This window comes from Zea mays, chromosome 1 (assembly GCF_902167145.1).
Source record: "Zea mays cultivar B73 chromosome 1, Zm-B73-REFERENCE-NAM-5.0, whole genome shotgun sequence".
Lineage (NCBI taxonomy): Eukaryota > Viridiplantae > Streptophyta > Magnoliopsida > Poales > Poaceae > Zea > Zea mays.
The window spans coordinates 99,744,745-99,764,366 of NC_050096.1; the positions used below are offsets into that span (position 1 = coordinate 99,744,745).

The 19,622-nt window shown below is 42.5% G+C and overlaps 1 protein-coding gene and 1 non-coding gene across 3 annotated transcripts in view; one reads left to right on the forward strand and one right to left on the reverse strand.

Moving 5' to 3' along the window:
- Nucleotides 1-16,633, forward strand: part of LOC100272361 (uncharacterized) — a 33,325-nt gene extending 16,692 nt beyond the window's left edge. The window contains exons 7-23 of one of the 2 annotated variants that reach the window (XR_002266902.3): nt 79-2,283; nt 2,553-2,915; nt 3,103-3,243; nt 3,948-4,340; nt 4,445-4,936; nt 5,200-5,423; nt 5,543-5,887; nt 6,019-6,313; nt 7,194-7,631; nt 7,723-8,068; nt 8,372-8,715; nt 8,800-9,267; nt 10,491-10,615; nt 11,161-11,284; nt 11,437-12,033; nt 15,793-15,861; nt 16,001-16,633. Coding sequence is in view for 1 of the 2 variants with exons in the window: in NM_001359605.1 (NP_001346534.1) it covers nt 79-2,283; nt 2,553-2,915; nt 3,103-3,243; nt 3,948-4,340; nt 4,445-4,936; nt 5,200-5,423; nt 5,543-5,887; nt 6,019-6,313; nt 7,194-7,631; nt 7,723-8,068; nt 8,372-8,715; nt 8,800-9,267; nt 10,491-10,615; nt 11,161-11,284; nt 15,793-15,861; nt 16,001-16,228 (6,600 nt within the window). In the remaining variant the exon portion in view is untranslated. The remainder of the gene's footprint in view (nt 1-78; nt 2,284-2,552; nt 2,916-3,102; nt 3,244-3,947; nt 4,341-4,444; nt 4,937-5,199; nt 5,424-5,542; nt 5,888-6,018; nt 6,314-7,193; nt 7,632-7,722; nt 8,069-8,371; nt 8,716-8,799; nt 9,268-10,490; nt 10,616-11,160; nt 11,285-11,436; nt 12,034-15,792; nt 15,862-16,000) is intronic. The other variant, NM_001359605.1, reaches the window with a different exon arrangement.
- A 198-nt stretch (nt 16,634-16,831) lies between these two features.
- On the reverse strand, nt 16,832-16,902 carry TRNAG-GCC (transfer RNA glycine (anticodon GCC)). The gene has a single exon. It is a non-coding gene; the product is annotated as a tRNA-Gly (tRNA).
- Between the last annotated feature and the right edge of the window lie 2,720 nt (nt 16,903-19,622).

Here is a 19,622-nt window from a genome sequence, read left to right on the forward strand (position 1 = left end):
TCATGATACATGTATTTTCTGTAATGCTCATCTTGACCTTGCGACTCATGTTTCCTTTTTTTTCTTTGTTGTTTTCAGAGACAGTGTGCAATTCCAGTGCTACCAAGGTTAACAATGCCTGGTCATCGGATAGATCCGCCTTGCGGGGTATCACATCTTCAGATGCCCCATCATAGTTCTGTTGATATGGAGTCTGCTACCATGCACATAAAACATCTGGCTGCAGCTGCTAAAGAGGCTGTAGCGTCATCTGACACTGTTCCTGGAGCAAAAATCAGATTGTGGCGTAGAATAAGGGAGTTTAATGCATGTGTACCATACACTGGAGTGCCTGTCAATATTGAAGTACCTGAAGTGGTCTTAATGGCCTTAATCAGCCTTCTTCCGACCATACCACATAGCCTTCCTGCTGATGCTCCTCCTCTTCCGCCTCCATCTCCAAAAGCAGCAGCAACAATAATGGGTTTTGTTGCATGCTTACACAGGCTACTTACATCAAGAAGTATGGCATCACATATGATGGCGTTTCCTGTCGCTGTTGGGAGAATAATGGGTTTGCTTAGGAATGGTTCGGAAGGAGTAGCTGCTGAAGCTGCTGGACTTGTGGCTATGCTAATTGGTGGTGGTCCTTGTGATTCATCTATCTTAATGGATACAAGGGGAGAATCCCATGCCACCTACATGCATGCAAAGTCTGTACTATTCTCGCAACCAATGTATGTTCCGATCCTTGTTAACCGGTTGAGGCCAATATCGGTGTCACCATTGTTATCTCTGTCTGTTGTGGAAGTCCTTGAAGCTATGCTTTGTGAACCCCATGGTGAAACGACCCAACATGCTACATTTGTTGAGCTACTGCGGCAAGTTGCTGGTTTGCGCCGCCGTTTGTTTTCATTATTTGCACATCCAGCTGAAAGTGTGCGAGAGACTATTTCTGTTATAATGCGTACAATTGCTGAGGAAGATGCAATAGCAGCAGAGTCCATGCGTGACGCTGCCTTGAAGGATGGTGCTCTTCTGAGGCATTTACTAAATGCTTTCTTCTTTCCTGCTGGAGAACGGCGTGATGTTAGTCGGCAACTTGTTGCTCTTTGGGCTGATTCCTATCAACCTGCACTTGATTTGCTATCAAGAATACTTCCTCCTGGACTTGTTGCTTATCTGCATACACGTTCAGATGAAGATTCACGGAGCCAGTATGATGAAGCACCGTTGAGCAGAAGGCAGAGACGAATACTTCAGCAGAGGAGGGTTCATGGTACTAAAACTATGGCAGTACAAGAACAAGGGATACCCCCCAATGGTGTTGAGGATGGGGAACCCTTCAGGCACACCAGTGCCGGCACTTACGGAGGAGCAGATGTTCATCAGAGGCATGTTGGCCTGTACTCTTCCACCCACTCTCCTTCGCCAGGTATAAACATTGATCCTTCTCACACTGTTTCAGTTCCACATGGTTCTGTACCTGAGGCCCTTTCTGAAAATAATCAACAAATCGAGGCACCACAGCTGGATTCACATGTTTATTCAGTGGACTCCAATGCCAATGGCAATCTTGTGAGCTCATTGCATTCAGATTTTTCAGTCCCTGCACAGGTTGTGGTGGAAAACACTCCTGTGGGATCTGGCAGGCTCCTGTGCAATTGGTATGGATTTTGGAGGGCATTCAGTCTAGATCACAACAGAGCAGATTTGATATGGAATGAACGCACTAGAGGGGAATTGAGGGCAGCATTGCAAGCTGAAGTTCATAACTTGGATGTCGAGAAAGAAAGAACAGATGACATTGTCCTTGGAAGTTCAGTCACTGAGGATGCTGCTGGTAGTGACAACTTACCTCGAATTTCATGGAATTATGCTGAATTTTCAGTGAGTTACCCAAGCTTGTTCAAAGAAGTCTGTGTGGGGCAATACTATTTGCGGCTCCTGCTTGAAAGCGGAAGCAACTATCGAGCACAGGATTTTCCATTACGTGATCCTGTTGCCTTTTTTAGAGCTCTGTACCATCGATTTTTGTGTGACGCAGATATTGGTCTTACTGTGGATGGTGCAGTACCTGATGAGTTGGGATCATCTGATGATTGGTGTGACATGGGGAGATTAGATGGCTTTGGTGGTGGTGGAGGATCTTCTGTGAGAGAACTTTGTTCTAGGGCAATGGCTATAGTTTATGAGCAACATTATAAAGTTATTGGGCCTTTTGATGGCACTGCACATATTACTGTCCTCTTAGACCGAACAGATGATAGGGTGTTGAGGCATCGTTTGCTACTACTTTTAAAGGTTCGTTGCTCTACACAGTGTATTTTTCTCTATTTTGTGGTAAGATGACATTATATGCTAATATGCAAATATCAACAAGCTTCATTATGTGGTCATTTTCTGGGCAATGGGCACTGACAGTACAACTGATGAGTATCTAGGCATTGGCTTTGGACATGGACATTAATCTTGGACAATATTTTCAAGAACCAATTTACTATTATGGATCTGCTGATGACATACCCTCAAATGCTGATAAATCTTCTCGCTCTTTTTCCTTGTTTTTATAGGCCTTGATGAATGACCTTTCAAATGTTGAAGCATGTGTTTTGGTTGGAGGCTGTGTTTTGGCTGTTGATTTGCTTACTGTTGCACATGAAACATCCGAACGGACAGCTATTCCTTTGCAATCTAACCTCATCGCGGCAACTGCATTTATGGAACCTTCAAAAGAGTGGATGTACATTGATAAAGATGGCACACAAGTTGGGCCACTTGAAAAGGATGCAATAAGAAGGCTGTGGTCAAAGAAGTCAATTGATTGGACAATAAAATGTTGGGCTTCTGGTATGTCTGACTGGAAAAGGTTACGGGATATACGGGAACTGCGATGGGCACTTTCTGTAAGAGTACCTGTTTTGACTCCTACCCAGGTATTAAATCTGCAGCTTGTGGTTGGACACATGCTCACACCTGTGCTGCTTTTTTTCTTCTTAGTGTTGGCTATCAGCAAGCACAAATTCTTTCCTCAATTTTTTTGCACTTTCTTTGACTCGCATAAAATTGTATTATTAATTTGCACTTTCTTTGACTCGCATAAAACTGCATTTCCTTGTACAGATTGGGGACACTGCATTATCTATATTACACAGTATGGCATCTGCACGCTCTGATCTTGATGATGCAGGTGAAATAGTAACTCCAACTCCTAGGGTGAAACATATATTGTCAAGTCCAAGATGCCTTCCTCATGTGGCCCAGGTTATCTCTAGCTTCAAGTGTTTGCTTTCTTCTACCACCATATAAGTCGATGCTGGAATCTAGATAGAAAAAAAAACTTGGCCGGGGAGGTATTATGTTAAGAAGAGACCGAAACATGGTCCCGGCCGAGAAAACCCCTGAATCCTTGCCCCCCATCACTAACGGGCCAATCAACTGCCCACTCTGCAACGGTCCAACCGGAGGGTGGCACGCAGGATATCGATCCCCGAGAGCGGGCGGGGCACAACGAGGGGATTTTTTTAACCAAGCCCGAAATTCGCCCCCGAGGGGGATCGAACCCGGGACCTGGAGGTGCTACTCGAAAGCCTTAACCATTAAACTAGAGGCTATTTCATGGAAACTAGATAGATACAACATAAAAGTGGCAGTATCTTAGTTTACAACCATCAGATTAATATGCGTACAGGTTAATAGAATGCAACCTTAAAGCTCTGCTGATATAAGTAGATTTTTTTCAAAATATCACTAAATTGTAACTCTATATAAACCTGTTAGTATAGTCATCCACAATATAAGCACACAGTTGTCAGCTGTGTTATAAGGAATAAGCTACTGTCCATGCCATCAAAATTCATGCTTTAATTTGTGATTCAATGATCTTATTCAACTTTTCATATGTATTTTTCTCTTTCTTTTGAACAATTTCATTGACCAAATGCTGACAAAAAAATTGCATTGTATAGGCTATGCTTACTGGGGAACCCAGCATCGTTGAAGCAGCTGCCTCATTGCTTAAGGCTATTGTTACAAGAAATCCTAAAGCTATGATTCGATTATATAGTACTGGTGCCTTTTACTTTGCATTGGCGTATCCTGGTTCAAATCTCCTATCAATTGCACAGTTGTTTTCGGCCACACATACTCATCAAGCTTTTCATGGTGGTGAAGAGGCAGCACTATCTTCATCTTTGCCTTTGGCAAAGCGTAGTGTACTGGGTGGACTACTCCCAGAATCTTTGCTGTATGTCTTGGAGCGCAGTGGCCCTTCTGCTTTTGCGGGTGCAATGGTGTCTGATTCTGACACACCAGAAATTATATGGACCCACAAGATGCGAGCAGAAAACCTTATTCGTCAGGTCTGTTATCTATATCCTTTATTTTTATTTGTAAAAACATTTGCTCTCTAGTTTTGATATTTAAATATCATTTTAAATTATTTGGTTCAACTTTTTTTTGGCAGGTCCTGCAGCATCTCGGTGACTTTCCTCAGAAATTAGCACAGCATTGCCATTCGTTGTATGATTATGCTCCTATGCCACCCGTGACTTATCCGAATCTGAAAGATGAGATGTGGTGCCATCGTTACTACCTCCGTAACCTATGTGATGAAATTAGGTTTCCTAACTGGCCCATTGTAGAACACGTGGAGTTTTTGCAGTCATTGTTGGTAATGTGGCGTGAAGAGTTAACTCGTCGTCCAATGGATTTATCTGAAGAAGAAGCCTGTAAGATACTGGAGATTTCACTTGATGATCTCGTGCTTGTTGAGAACGGTAGCAGCAAGCGGCCATCTGACTTAAGTTCGGCTAATTCCGGAAACAAAACTGAAAACATTGATGAAGAGAAGCTTAAGCGCCAATACCGAAAGCTAGCAATAAAATATCATCCAGACAAGAACCCTGAAGGAAGGGAGAAGTTTGTTGCTGTGCAAAAGGCCTATGAGCGATTGCAGGTGCCCCCTGTTTGTATGACCAGTTGCCCAGTTATGCATGATATCTTTTCATGCTTTCTCCTTTTGTTGCTTAAACTGTTTTACTTAATTCTCCCTTGTACTTCATTAGAATGACTGGCATTTTATTATTCTATGTGCCTATTGAACTCCTTTTCTTACAAATTGTTAGTAGAATATGTGCAAACTAGCGGACCCTATTTAGGTAACTTAGGTATATTTTCACATTGTTGGCTATTTACAGTGTCTATCATTTCTATATGCAGGCTAGTATGCAGGGATTGCAGGGACCACAAGTCTGGAGGCTGCTACTCTTGCTGAAGGCACAATGCATCTTGTACAAGAGATATGGGGATGTCTTGGAACCATTCAAATATGCTGGTTATCCTATGTTGCTAAATGCAGTTACTGTAGATAAGGATGACAGCAATTTTCTTTCATCTGATAGGGCCCCTCTTCTTATAGCTGCTTCAGAGCTGATTTGGCTGACGTAAGCCAACATGGACTTACTTTATTGTGTTTATACATTTTTTAAAAACTGCTCACTTTGATTTTTTAAGATCTTCGCCTTCTTTGTTATCTGATGTTCCTGTTGTAATGTTCTTTTAGATGTGCATCATCTTCATTAAATGGAGAAGAACTTATAAGGGATGGTGGTATCCCCTTGTTGGCAACACTTCTTTCTCGCTGTATGTGCATTGTTCAGCCCACAACACCGGCAAATGAACCAGCTGCAAGAATAGTCACCAACATAATGCATACTTTCTCTGTCCTCAGTCAGTTTGAGTCAGGAAGAGTTGAGGTTCTTAAGTTTGGTGGCCTTGTTGAGGACATTGTGCATTGTACAGAACTTGAATTTGTTCCTTCAGCTGTGGATGCTGCACTGCTGACAGCTGCAAATGTTTCGGTGTCATCTGAGTTGCAAAATGCTTTGCTCAGGGCTGGATTTTTATGGTAGTTGCCTTGCCTGCTATCCTTGTTGCTTCTAAGATTAATGTGGAAAAGAGATGCTAACCGAAATATGATAGTACATTAGGAGAAAAAAATTCCTATCGCTGATTTATATAATTGAAATATACTTGCAGGTATGTGCTACCCCTGCTGCTTCAGTATGATTCGACAGCAGAAGAGAATGAGATATGTGAGGCACATGGTGTTGGGGCAAGGGTGCAGATTGCTAAAAATCTGCATGCTGTTCATGCAACTCAGGCTTTGTCTAAGCTTTCTGGTCTCAGCAGCGATGATATACTGTACCCAGATAACAAACCTGCATACAATGCGCTAAAGGCTCTTCTTACTCCAAAGCTTGCTGACATGCTGAGAAACCACCCACCTAAAGAGTTATTATCAAATCTGAATTCAAATTTGGAATCACCAGAGGTAATGGGTTCTATTTAATTATATTATTATATGCCTAGAATAATTTAATAATTTCGATAAATAAAATATACCATCAATGTATGCATGGCTTGACGCAATGGTGAGAAGCCTTCCCACTAAGCCAAAGGTCCTAGGTTCGATGCAACCTCTCCAAAAATGTAGGGATATAACTTGCCTCGGTTATTCCTTCCTAGACCCCACTCATGTGGGAGCTACCAGCCTACCAGCACTAGTTCTGTCCTTAATGTATGCATGCTGTAAATCAGTCATTAGCAAGGTTTGCAGTATGTTAAGCAACATGCTAATACACATGCACATGTGGCCAAAGAGTGGTCATGCACATAAAGTCTGTTTAGGGTATATGCAGTTATGCACACGTACTCTTCTTACTCCAAAGTTGATTTATGATTACGGATTACCTACTTGCTAACAACATGCATGCACACACAATTGCACCTGCGCCTAATAGTGTGGTCTATGCACATGTCAGATAGTCAGTGTGTATTTATAATTAATTAATTCCAACTTCAAGCATCATGCAGTATGCCCGAAAGGTTATTTTGGATGCAAATGCACAGATACTCTCAGAATCCTAGTGCATATGCTTCATCAATATACATCGATGCTTATTATTTAGCGAGCAAATATGGTGTTCCTTGTTCACAACTTATGCAAGTGTTTTGATACAATCTAGTTCTATTTGGCTGAACTTATGTACATGATCCAGTTCAATATATTGTGTTAGTGTTATTGCCTCATGTGTTAAAATCTGTTTTCTGTGTACTTCTAATGAGAAATATTTTGGAGAATCCACTACTTCTTTCTATACAGTATTTGTGCAGATGACTTTGAGCTAAAAAAGAACTTCCTTTTATTGCAGATCATATGGAATTCGTCCACCAGAGGGGAGCTTCTCAAATTTGTAGACCAGCAGCGTGCTAGTCAAGGCCCTGATGGTTCATATGATTTGACAGAATCACAGTCTTTCACCTATGAAGCTTTATCCAAAGAATTGATCGTTGGTAATGTATACTTGAGAGTTTACAACAATCAACCGGATTTTGAAATAAGTGACCAGGAGGAATTTTGCATTGCCCTGCTCAAGTTTATAGCAGAGTTAGTACAACAGTGGAATTCCGTTAACTTGGAGGAGACGATTCATCAACATGGTTCAGTTATTGAAGCATCTATTTCTGAAAATGATCAAGTCAGTGATTCAACTATTGAAGGAAAAATGGACAATTCATCAGGAAAACAAAGTACAGATGGAGATTCTGAAGTTATTATAAACCTCCAATGTGGGCTAACATCACTTCAGGTGCTTTTATTGAAAAAGTACTTTCTTTCTACCTTTTCTGTGTGAGGCACATTTACTGAATTGCATGTCATCATTTCGTTTGAAATTGCAGAATCTTCTTACAAGTAATCCAGGCTTAGCTGCTGTTTTTGCTACCAAGGAGCGTCTGGTTCCTCTTTTTGAATGCCTTGCACTCCATGTTTCTCCTGAAAGCAGCATCCCACAAATCTGTTTAAGTATTCTTTCTCTGTTGACTAAGCATGCTCCTTGTTTGGAGGCTATGGTTGCAGAAAGGATGAGCCTCATTTTGCTATTTCAGATACTCCACTGCAATCCTCCTTGCAGGGATGGAGCTCTTGCTGTACTATATTCTTTAGCCAGCACACCAGAGCTTGCCTGGGCTGCTGCCAAGCATGGTGGTGTTGTTTACATTCTTGAACTTATGTTGCCACTTCAAGGTTTGACCTTTACTTCAACATATTGTTACTATAGTTAGGGCTGATATTTTGTTTACCCCTGTGTTTTTGTCATAATGTGCATAATACTGCAGTCCACATGTTTTAGTAGTATTAATTGACTTATTTTTTCTAAAAAAATTGTTGAAATTACTATTGTTTACCAACATCCAGTGAAGTTATAACTTTGCTTCGCTTAACTGCTCTGCACCTGGTTTAGTTTATACACGTTTTAACTTGTTACAACGACTTAAATGGATCTGATTATTTAAGTTATATTAATCACTTAACTTGTATATTATGTAGAGGAAATCTCTATGCAGCAAAGAGCTGCTGCTGCATCTTTATTGGGCAAACTTGTTGGACAACCAATGCATGGCCCCAGGGTGGCAATCACCCTTGCCAGGTTCCTGCCTGATGGTTTGGTTTCTGCCATTAAAGATGGACCTGGTGAAGCTGTTGTTTCTTCTCTTGAACAGACAACGGAAACTCCTGAACTAGTATGGACACCCGCAATGGCAGCTTCTCTTTCTGCACAGTTAGCAACAATGGCATCAGACCTCTACCAAGAGCAGATGAAAGGACGTGTTGTTGATTGGGATGTACCTGAACAAGCATCTGGGCAACATGTAATGAAGGACGAACCACAGGTAGCTTCTATTCCAGAACTTTTTTCTTGCATAATATAATTCTGTAACTTTAGTTAAGATGTCAGTATGCTGTCCAAATTTCAGGTTGGTGGAATTTATGTTAGACTTTTTCTTAAGGACCCCAAATTTCCACTGAGAAACCCTAAAAGATTCCTTGAAGGGCTCCTAGATCAATATGTCTCCTCTGTTGCTGCTACGCATTATGAAGCAATTGCTACAGACCCAGAGCTTCCTTTACTACTGTCTGCGGCATTGGTTTCCTTACTACGAGTTCATCCAGCACTTGCTGACCATGTTGGCTACCTCGGTTATGTTCCAAAGCTTGTTGCGGCTATGGCTTATGAGGGAAGAAGGGAGACTATGGCATCTGGGCAGGCTACCAGTGCATCGAAGGCAGAACCTAGCGAACATGACAACTCAGCTCACTCCGAGGCCACTGTACAGACTCCACAAGAACGTGTTCGCCTTAGTTGTTTGCGTGTTCTGCATCAGCTTGCGTCTAGTACAACTTGTGCAGAAGCTATGGCAGCAACAAGTGCAGGAACTCCTCAGGTATTTTATTGTTTGACTTCTTTTTTTAGTCTTTACTTATATAAGTTTTCCTGGTTTCCACCATTGTCACTTTTGCAAAGAAGTCCTTATACTTTTTTTAATCTAATCCGCGGTCCAAACATCTCTTTTCTACTATATAAAGCACCAAGTTTCCACGGTCCATATTTAAATGGTAAAAAAGCTAAAATTATGCACAAATGAAGATTCGAACCATGGTTGTTGGCTCTAAATCCACATTCACACCCACCTAGCCAACATAACCATGGTTTTTAAAGCGGTAAGGCGAGACAAGGCGTTGAACCACCGCCTGGACGCCTAGGCGGGCAAGGCGCCTAGGCGTTGGACCTCCGCCTGGATGCCTAGGCGACGCCTTAAGAACAGTGAACATAACACATGTCTTTATATTTTATACTCTATATTCGAGCATAAATACAAACTGTAGCAACGTGCAGGCACTTTGCTAGTTATTATTGTAAGTTCTAACTTTCGCTGATAGCGCATTGTCAATCTCTTTCATAACATCCTTTTATTTTGTTGATACAACAGTGTGACTGCTTTGTGATCACCTAAAATATTTCTCATAATAAAGCTTTTTAATACTAAAACAGTACCTTTGAATAGTAATTGTTCTGTCTACTAGACAGTGTGACTGCTTTGTGGTCACCTCCTGAAATGTTTCTGTAGAGAAACAGGGTTGAGGGCAATTGGCCACACCTCAATGAGAGGGGGCACCTTCTATTATATAGAGCTGGCTGGCCTGTTTTACAGCTAGGATATCCACAGATGGCATATTCTATTGCCTAACAGTTTCTCATAATAAAGCTTTCTAACACTAAAACATTACCTTTGAAAAGTAATTATTCTCTCTAGACCTGTAGTTCAGATTAGATTATATGCATATAGTGATTATTTGGCCGGGATAATTATTTGATTTCTGGCACCTTTTGTTAGTTTGGCTGCAGTGTTAATCTCTTTAATTCCATGGTCACTATTTACCACTTCCAAATTTTGGCATGTTTTGCCCACCTAGGCCCAAGCCCCAAGGCACCACCCTGCTTCCTAGTGCTTTTAGAATACTACCTTAAATGTGCTTTCCTTGACATCCTAAAGATTCACAATTTATCACTTTAAAAAAATCCAGTATGATCAATTCATAGCATATTCTGTCACAAGTGGAATCTAAGGACCCATCATAACCATTTATTGCTTGAACTGTCATACAGGTTGTACCACTGCTTATGAAAGCAATTGGATGGCAAGGTGGAAGTATACTGGCATTGGAGACATTAAAGCGTGTAGTTGGTGCTGGTAATCGGGCTCGTGATGCTCTTGTTGCACAGGGGCTTAAGTAAGCTGCTCTGAATGGCTATATAGCTATTAGTGCATATCATGTGGATATGTGAAATTGCCTTAAAAGTTAAATTTCTGTCAAAAAACATTAGTAAAGCTTCAAGATTTTGTTACTGAAAAGGAAGTTTAGCAGCTATAACGGATTGTGCATTATATAGCCAAAGATGCATATGAAGTCAAGTCAACAGTGCAAAAACTGTAAATTTACTTGAGATAAAATTGTTTCAGTCTAATATGCAAATTCTAGTATCCTGTAGTATCTCAGATTCTCAGGTCATGCCTGTTTTTGCTCGCTTATAAATTACTCAAGCAATCAATTTTATTGATTTTTTTATTTATTAAACATGGAAACTAGTGATACATCTTTCTTTGAGTAAATCAATATGTTACATTTTCTGAACCTTTAAACAAACACATGATTTAGTCCAAAAGTTTCTTTGCTTGGTCTTACACCGGGAAAAATATTGTTCACTCCAAACTAGTTTCAAGGAATCAGGTCTTTCAACAACTAATCTTTGTGTATTTCATAATGAAACAAAACAGGGTTGGTCTTGTTGAAGTACTCCTTGGTATTCTTGATTGGCGTGTTGGTGGAAGACAGGGGCTCTGTAATCAAATGAAGTGGAATGAATCAGAGGCTTCAATTGGACGTGTTTTGGCTGTGGAGGTAACTGTTGCCTTTTTTCTTTCTTTGGGATGCCATTAAGTTATTTTAGTTCAATTCCATTGTACCCTAAGTTTATCTTATTTTTAAGCGGTGACCTTCACATGAGATTTGATCAGTGTTATTAAGTTGTCCGACTACTTGTGATCTATCAGCCTTATCGTCCCTCGACTCTTATCTACAAGTGAAGGGCTTATTTTGACATCGCATGAGGATAAGGCTGATGAGTTGTTCCATTTCTATGATGCCTTGCTCGGGACTACTTTGGGGAGAGAAAATTCTCTTAATCTTGATGCCCTGGAGATGCCTTCTTTCAATCTCAATGAGCTAGATGTGCCTTTCTCAGAGGAAGAAGTTTGGGGTACTGTAAAATCTATGCCGTCGGATAAAGCTCCGGGCCCGGATGGTTTCACCGGCCGTTTCTACAAGGTTTGTTGGGTAACAATCAAAGCTGATGTTATGGCAGCGATCTCTTGTGTTTGGGCTCGGAAATTTAGGAACATGGGGCTGCTCAATTCAGCGTTTATCACTCTTCTGCCTAAGGTTGAGGGTGCAACCCAAGTGAAAGATTTTCGTCCGATCAGCCTTGTCCATAGTTTCGCAAAGTTAGTAACAAAGATGATGGCCAACAGATTGGCTCGGCATTTGAATGATATGGTTTCTCCGAATCAAACAACGTTCATTAAGAAAAGATTTATCTTAGACAATTTCATGCTTGTGCAGCACACTGCAAGGTTTCTTCATCGTCAAAGGCAAGCCCGCATTCTTTTCAAGCTCGACATTTCTAAGGCTTTTGATTCGGTATCTTGGGCTTTCTTGCTAGAAGTCTTGCAGAAGTTGGGTTTTGGGCAGATCTGGCGTGACATCATTTGTGGGCTGTTAGCCTCTTCTTCGACGAGAATTTTATTAAATGGTGTTCCCGGGGACTACATTGCTCACCAGCGGGGTCTTCGGCAGGGGGACCCTTTATCTCCAATGTTGTTCATCTTAGTCATGGACACTCTCAACTTGCTGATCCAGAGGGCCTCTGATGAAGGGCTGCTTCACTCTCTTTCCACGAACAGTTTGCAGCACCGATTCTCTTTATACGCGGATGATGCAGTGGTTTTCCTCAAGCCGGTGCCTTCAGACATAAATCTGATTCTGGAAATCCTTCGGATTTTTGGGGATGCGTCCGGTCTAAAGACCAACGTTCAGAAGAGTAATGTTTTTCCTATCCGATGTTCTGAGGCGGATCTTGCTTGTGTTCAGGAGCTTCTTCCATGTTCCATTTCGGAATTTCCCTGTCAGTACCTTGGCCTCCCGCTTTCTCTTGGAAAGCTTAAGAGAAGTCAAATTCAAGCAATTGTCGATAAAACTGCAGCACAGTTACCTGGGTGGAAAGCTGATCTGATGACAAAGGCTGGTAGAGCCATTTATGTTCAATTTGTGATGACATCAAGAATGATTTATGCTGCTCTGGCGTTGGACATCCCTTCTTGGGCTTTTAAAGCAATTGATAAGCTTAGACGAGGCTTTCTATGGAGAGGGAGGAAGGAGGTGAATGGTGGCCATTGTCTGCTGACTTGGCCCAAAGTCACTAGACCCAAGGACCTGGGGGGTCTGGGTATTAGTGATCTTCGGATCATGAGCTGGGCACTGCGGGCTAGGTGGCCTTGGCTGCAAAAATCTGATAGGACTAAGCCATGGTCGGACTTCCAGATTCAAACTTGCGACATTGTGCAAAGCTTGTTGGCTGCGGCTGTTATCACTCATTTGGGAGATAGGTCTGATACTCTGTTTTGGAAAGATCGTTGGCTGAATGGCAAATGTATTAAGGAGGTGGCACCTGCTGTCTTCGGTATGGTGCCCAAGCGTATTGCTTCTAGACGCCTGGTCAAGGATGCCTTGCCTGATCTCAATTGGTTGGCTGATCTGAGAGGGGCTATTTCTGTTACAGCCCTTGCTAATCTCATGGACCTTTGTGACTTACTCGAGGGGATGGTTCTGCAGCCGGATGTTCCTGATGTGCATACCTGAAGGTTCAGTGAATCGGGTGAATACTCGGCTAGTTCAGCTTACAAGGCTTTGCTTCTTGGCTCTGTTAGCTTTGAGCCTGCTGAACGCATTTGGAAATCCTGGGCTCCAGGAAAGTGTAAATTCTTCCTCTGGCTTGTGGAGCACGATAGATGTTGGACGGCTGACAGACTTGCTAAGCGTGGCCTGGATCACCCAGAGTCCTGCCCTTTATGCGACCAGATGGAAGAAACTATCAACCATTTGCTGGTTCAGTGCAGTTTTGCAAAACAGTTTTGGTTCAGCCTTCTGCGGTCGGGTGGCTTCCAGGAGCTCTGCCCTTCCCATGATGACGTCTGTTTTGAAACCTGGTGGAGGAATAGTGCTGCCAGGGTGGGCATGCCTTTATCCAAGGGATTCAATTCTCTTGTCATTTTGGGTGCATGGACTTTGTGGAAGCATAGAAATAGGTGTGTTTTTGATAACTGTAACCCTAGCGCTGCGGTGGTGTTGGCAGCTGCAAGGGAGGAGTTGATGGGTTGGCGTATGGCTGGAGCCAAAGCGCTCTCTTTCTTTCATTTAGAAGAGGTGTCTTAGGTGTCTTAGTTGTCTGGGGAGTGTTTTTTGGTTTTGGTTTGCCAAATGTAACACCTTTGTACTGGGGTTTTTTCTCCCCATTTTATTCTTCTTCTTAATACAAAAATACGCAGCTCTCCTGCGTATTCAAGAAAAAAGATTCAACTAGAGGGGCAAGAAGCCTAGAAACCAAGTCATCTGTCGACTAATTAGATGACTTGGGCTTTGTCGACTAACATGCGGATTTACTTTTCATCATGGGCTGGTGTGGGATCCGCCAGCACTGGGTCTATCCTTTTCGTGGGCTGGCATCTGGCCTGTTGGCCCATTAGAATCATTGTTTTTTAGCCCAACTAGGTTTTCTTTATTACCGTTCTACCCCTTCTTTCCCGTGCATTCCTGCACTGCAGCCCCGCCTGCCTTTCGACTCCCGCTCGAACGAGAAGCGGCACGTTTCACCTCTCTAGCCATAGGCGCTCCCTGCCTCAAGGGGTTTCGAAGATAATTTCCTTGCCCGACAGTTAGTGTACCTCCTCCATGGCTCCATCTTTTCTGCTCCTTGCTGCTAGCTCTTGCTCTTGCTCTGAGCTCCTTTACTCCCACTGGATCTGTTTCGAGTTATCGGTGGTAAACTAGCGAACAGATAAAAGATTCTGAATGATATGGGGGACAATAATAACATTGTGGAGATTAAGGGGTCCGGGAAGGGACTGAGAGAATGTTTTTGTTGCTCACAATGATAGAAGAAGGATAAGATGGTAGATGTGGGTGGGAAGAAGAGAGTATAACAACATCCATAGTGGTGTGGTAGGAGGCGTCGAAGTTAGTAACCCAGTCGGTGACGGCAGGAATCACGGTCATCGTGCTAAACGAGCTACCAAAAGGCAGCTGATCCCACCCACTAGACCACATGTTCCACGATGGAACCAAGTGTGTTGGCAGAGGTAGGAGCGATGGCAGAGGTGCTGATGGCACCAAGGCGGGGTGGACCAAGAGTAAACCTAGGGTCGGGCATCGTTAGGTGAGCCGACTATGGTTGGGGTGCGCATGGTGAAAGTGCACCTGGGTATGGGCCAGGCCACATGGAGATGAGGCCGGTCCATAGATTGTAGAGAGGGTCAGGGTCCAGGGGCGTCCCCTTGACCGCCTCCACCCCCACGGCGATCGCTTCACCGACGATGGCCGCCACCACTAGATCCCACACCCCCTGGCCAGAAAGGAATGGAGGACGCGTGGAGCCGGGCACCGGAGGGACAGACGGGCACAACGACGAGCCCCCCAAGGCAGGAGTAGAGGATCGTGTAGGAGGCCTGGCCTTAAAAGATGTAGTGTGTGGTGGCGATGTCAGACAAGGAGGCACCCCTTGGTGAGCTTCTCGAGGATGAGGTCATTGCAGACCTTGTGGAAGGAAGGAAATGGGACCAAGCGAGTGATCCAAGTCCTGAGGTGATTGTAGCGCTCGTTGAGGCCCCAAAGAAGGTTGAGGACAAGTGTGCATTCGGAGATGGGCTCTCCAAGGTCACGAAGGGAGGCCGTTGTGTCCTTCATCTGGCGACAATACTCGGTGACAGAGAGGTCCTTCTGGACAAAGGTCGTGAAGGCGTCGTCGAGGTGGAGAGCACGAGCCTCACGGTTGCCGAGGAACCGCTCCTCGATGGCAACCCATGCATGGCGGGTAGTGCCACAATGCTCGCGAACGACGTCTTGCAACTCAACAGTGACCATTCCGAGGATCCAAGAGAGGAAAACACTATCCATCCGCCAGCAGGAGGGGATAGTGAAGGACACCGTGTTGGTGAGGACGTGGTCATCAAGGCTCTTGATTCTTGTTATGCATACTTAGGATGGCCTCATCAGTCTCTAAGGATCTTGTTTCTTTGTTTACGTCTTATTTGTTATTCTGTTCATTTCTTAGTTACTTTTTTTGTTTGATTACACAGGTGCTTCATGCTTTTGCAACCGAAGGTGCACATTGTGCTAGAGTTCGTGAAGTCCTGAATTCCTCTGATGTGAGTAACTTCCCACTGCAATACAAGTTACAGAACCCTATGAAATTGGAAACTATATTTGTGATCATGACAAGTGATTCACCAAACAGAAAATGGCAAACAAATGCTGGACTGAAAAAAAACATTCCTTTTTATGTAGGTATGGAGTGCTTACAAAGACCAGAAGCACGACCTTTTCCTTCCATCCAATGCACAATCTTCTGCTGCTGGAATTGCTGGGCTCATTGAGAGCTCATCATCAAGACTCACTTACGCCCTCACCGCACCGCCACCACAACCTTCATTGGTCCGTCTGCCATCTTCTTCTCCCTCTCCACCATCAGCTCCTGCAAACCCTAGTGGACGGCATTCTTATCAGCGTTTGTAGTGCAAAACGGAACATGTTAATCTCAACCCGGAGTGTGAACCATGAAGGCACCATGGTAACGGTTTCTAGAGTGAGGCCACCTTGAGTGGGCTTGTTACTGCCACCAAATACAGATTGTGCGGTTGTGCCTCCATTCCCCACCAATGAGCAGCTGTCAGTGGCTGCATTTCAGTACATAGCATTGTACAGTTTTCCATTACAACGGGGTCAGGGTCGGGGTCGGTTTTGCGTTTGTTCATGTAAAGCATATGATCTTTTTTGTAACATAATAGATGTCAATAGAATAATGGAGCTGGAAATTGTAGTATCGATTCATTGCTGGGTCCTGGGTGGATGCACTCCCTTGTTAGGATAACACGACTTTCTTGGACAAGAGAAATGGATGTTTTTTGTTTTGTTTGATCAGCGTCCTGTAGCGTCAGGGTATATTTGGTTCCCTGTCTAACTCGACTTTTTTGTTAGTCACAAACTAAACAATGACACAGTTAGTCACAAACCAAATAACTCCTTAACCTTTTATAGTCATACGTCGCAAACTTCTGGCAATGGTGTGCTATTTTATTTGTAATAAAATAACAAAGCAAAATTCATAAAAAATTAATTTGCACCAGCCGGGAATCGAACCCGGGTCTGTACCGTGGCAGGGTACTATTCTACCACTAGACCACTGGTGCTTGGTGTCCATTTTTCTCAGATTATTTTAATGTTTACGGTCGTTAGCTGGAGTCGATGTTAGTTTTTGTTTAAAATAGCGTGGAATCCAAGTTGAGTCATATACTCATATAGACTTATTCATATTTTTTTCCTGTTTGTTGGATTATTTTTTAAAATAAACAGATCGAGCAAAAGGTACAAATAAGATAAATGATTAGAGATGTAGCACACAGGGCACAACTATGCTTGATATTGGACTAGAAAGACGTACGGGTGAAAACAGAACGGATACAGTCGGATATATGGTCATCACATGTCCTACTCTATTGTATTTTTTCGGATACAAAACCGGATACAGGTAGTTAAAATTCGGGACGAATACAAGATGGGCCCGAGTAATTATTCAGGCGGGTAACAATCGGATACCAGACATTACTCGGGTAGATAACAGATATTTATCGGGCATTTCGTCCTGATAATATTAATTGTCCAACCAACCAATCATCCAACAAACAAATAAAATAAGAAATACATAATCATGTATATAATAGCTCAAAATATAGGAAAGTAAACCGATAGAATTGGCATCATGTAATTTAAAGTTAGTAATCATAAGAACATTATAGAACCAACAACACAATTTTTTAAAAAAAATCGATAGCATATCCCATCTTTTAGACATAATCCACAAGTCAATAAATATATAATAGATAGTAGATAGTTGACAATAATTAACATGTTTAAGTGTTCAACGTCATATGCGCGGTATGCTTGTACATTCAGCCATGCCACTCAGCGAGTCCACTCTAGCTACTCGCCTACAACTCACTCCAGAAGCAGGAACAAGTGTGGAATACTTTCTCTATTTTCACAGTACTAGCAAGCTCACGTCATTCATTTTTGTACCTCGGTTAGGTTGTCCCTGGCCGTAATAGTTCTATGAATTAATACCATATGCATGCTCTGGTCCAAAATGTTAACGATGTACTAGCGCTAGATAAATCAATAATACGAGACATACAAAAGTTAACAGAAAGCTACGGCCTACGCACGCGCTGTGGCCAGGTTCTAGAGCAGCTCTGGACTCTTAGAGTGTGTTTGGTTGGAGAATTAAATAGAATGTAGTAGTTACATTCCAGTATTTGAGAATGAAGCCGTTCTATTCTATGTTTAGCAAAAAGAACAATGCCGCTCAATTTTTGTTTGGTTGAAGAGTATAATAAAACAGAACCGCTACATTCTTTGTTTGGTTGGAGAGTTGTATAAGTATAAAGGTGAAAAGAGGGGAGAGCTTGCGTCCAGTTGTTTTTATGGAGCGGGAGTGTTCCAACTATTTATTGTAAAATTTCTATACAGGGATCCAAAAGCCGCTTTGCTCTTATTTTTTTTTAGAAACCAAATATTCAGAAAATTAGAATAGAATCACTCTATTTGTGTCCGACTTCTCAACCAAAAACACGCAGAATCCAGCACGCATCGCCCAGCAGCAAGCCTAGCCGCACGCGTCATGCGCACGTACACTTTTACTTTCAACCGAGTACTCCACCCGAAGATATTCGTATCCTACCTAGGATTTACAGATACTTACCTGTAATAATGTTTCTATATCCTACTCGAGGTTCAATATTCGAATAGTATCCGTATCCGTCCAACAAAAAATACAATATTTATATCCAAAAATTCGTCGTATTTTTATATCCGTATGCGGTACCTCTAACATACGGACTGGGGAGGCAAGCATGCAGCTCTTGATGGCCTAGCCCGGCCCGGCTTAACTGATGCATGAGTTGTTTTGAGTTTTTTTTTTGCCAAATATTCTTTTTTTTAAACAGTTTCATGGATGAAGCTCTTTTTTATACAAAGGAATATAATGACGAAGCTGAAAATATAGCTTTTCACATCTCTCTCGTTCATTTTTATTTCTCACATATATATAAAAAAATTGTTGGTGAAATTATTTTTGCTAAATATTGTTTCTGTAGAATAGCTCACCTTTACCAAAAAAACATATGCTCACGAAACTATTATATTAAAAAATGCTTCAATAATAGAGCTGAGCTGTGCTAATCAGGTGAAGTCACATGCGCGATAAGCAAAGCCGCACGGCATTCTTGTCCCCTCCACGAAACATGCACAGCCCACTCAGAGAGTTAAAAACATTCGAAAATTAAGCTCTCAAACTAGTCTAAAAAGATGGATTTATACAGACGCATGTGCCATTTCCTCGTGCATCGCTAAAGAAAAAGGAAAAAATACCTCATATAGCCATCATGCAGTGGGTGGCTAGTCAGTAGTCACTGGATAATCGTGTTTATTATGCAAGTGAAGGACAGAAGTGCCGGATTTAATATATTCTACAGTATATTGTATTAATTCATCCGGGAGCTGGTACTCTCCATGTGAAATTCCTGCAAACTCAAGCAAGCAAGTTGCCCCTCCCCTTTTTTTTAAGAGGGAAAAGGTTGCTCCTCCTTGGCTTGCCTAACTCGCTTCACGCCTAGTGCTTGCACGTGCTCGATGGCGAAGCTTACCCAACTAAACCCAACTCACATGCCCCTGCCTCTACGGTGTCTCCATCGTGTCATGTGCAAATCCTACTGTCGCTCATGTTTAAAACCTCTCCTCTCGCACGCCCTCACAGGTGACAAGAAAGACACACCCACAACTTTCAGCTCATCAAAACAGGAACGACATCCAATTGAAGAGCCATCGACCAGTCTTTAGATACAACGACACCGAC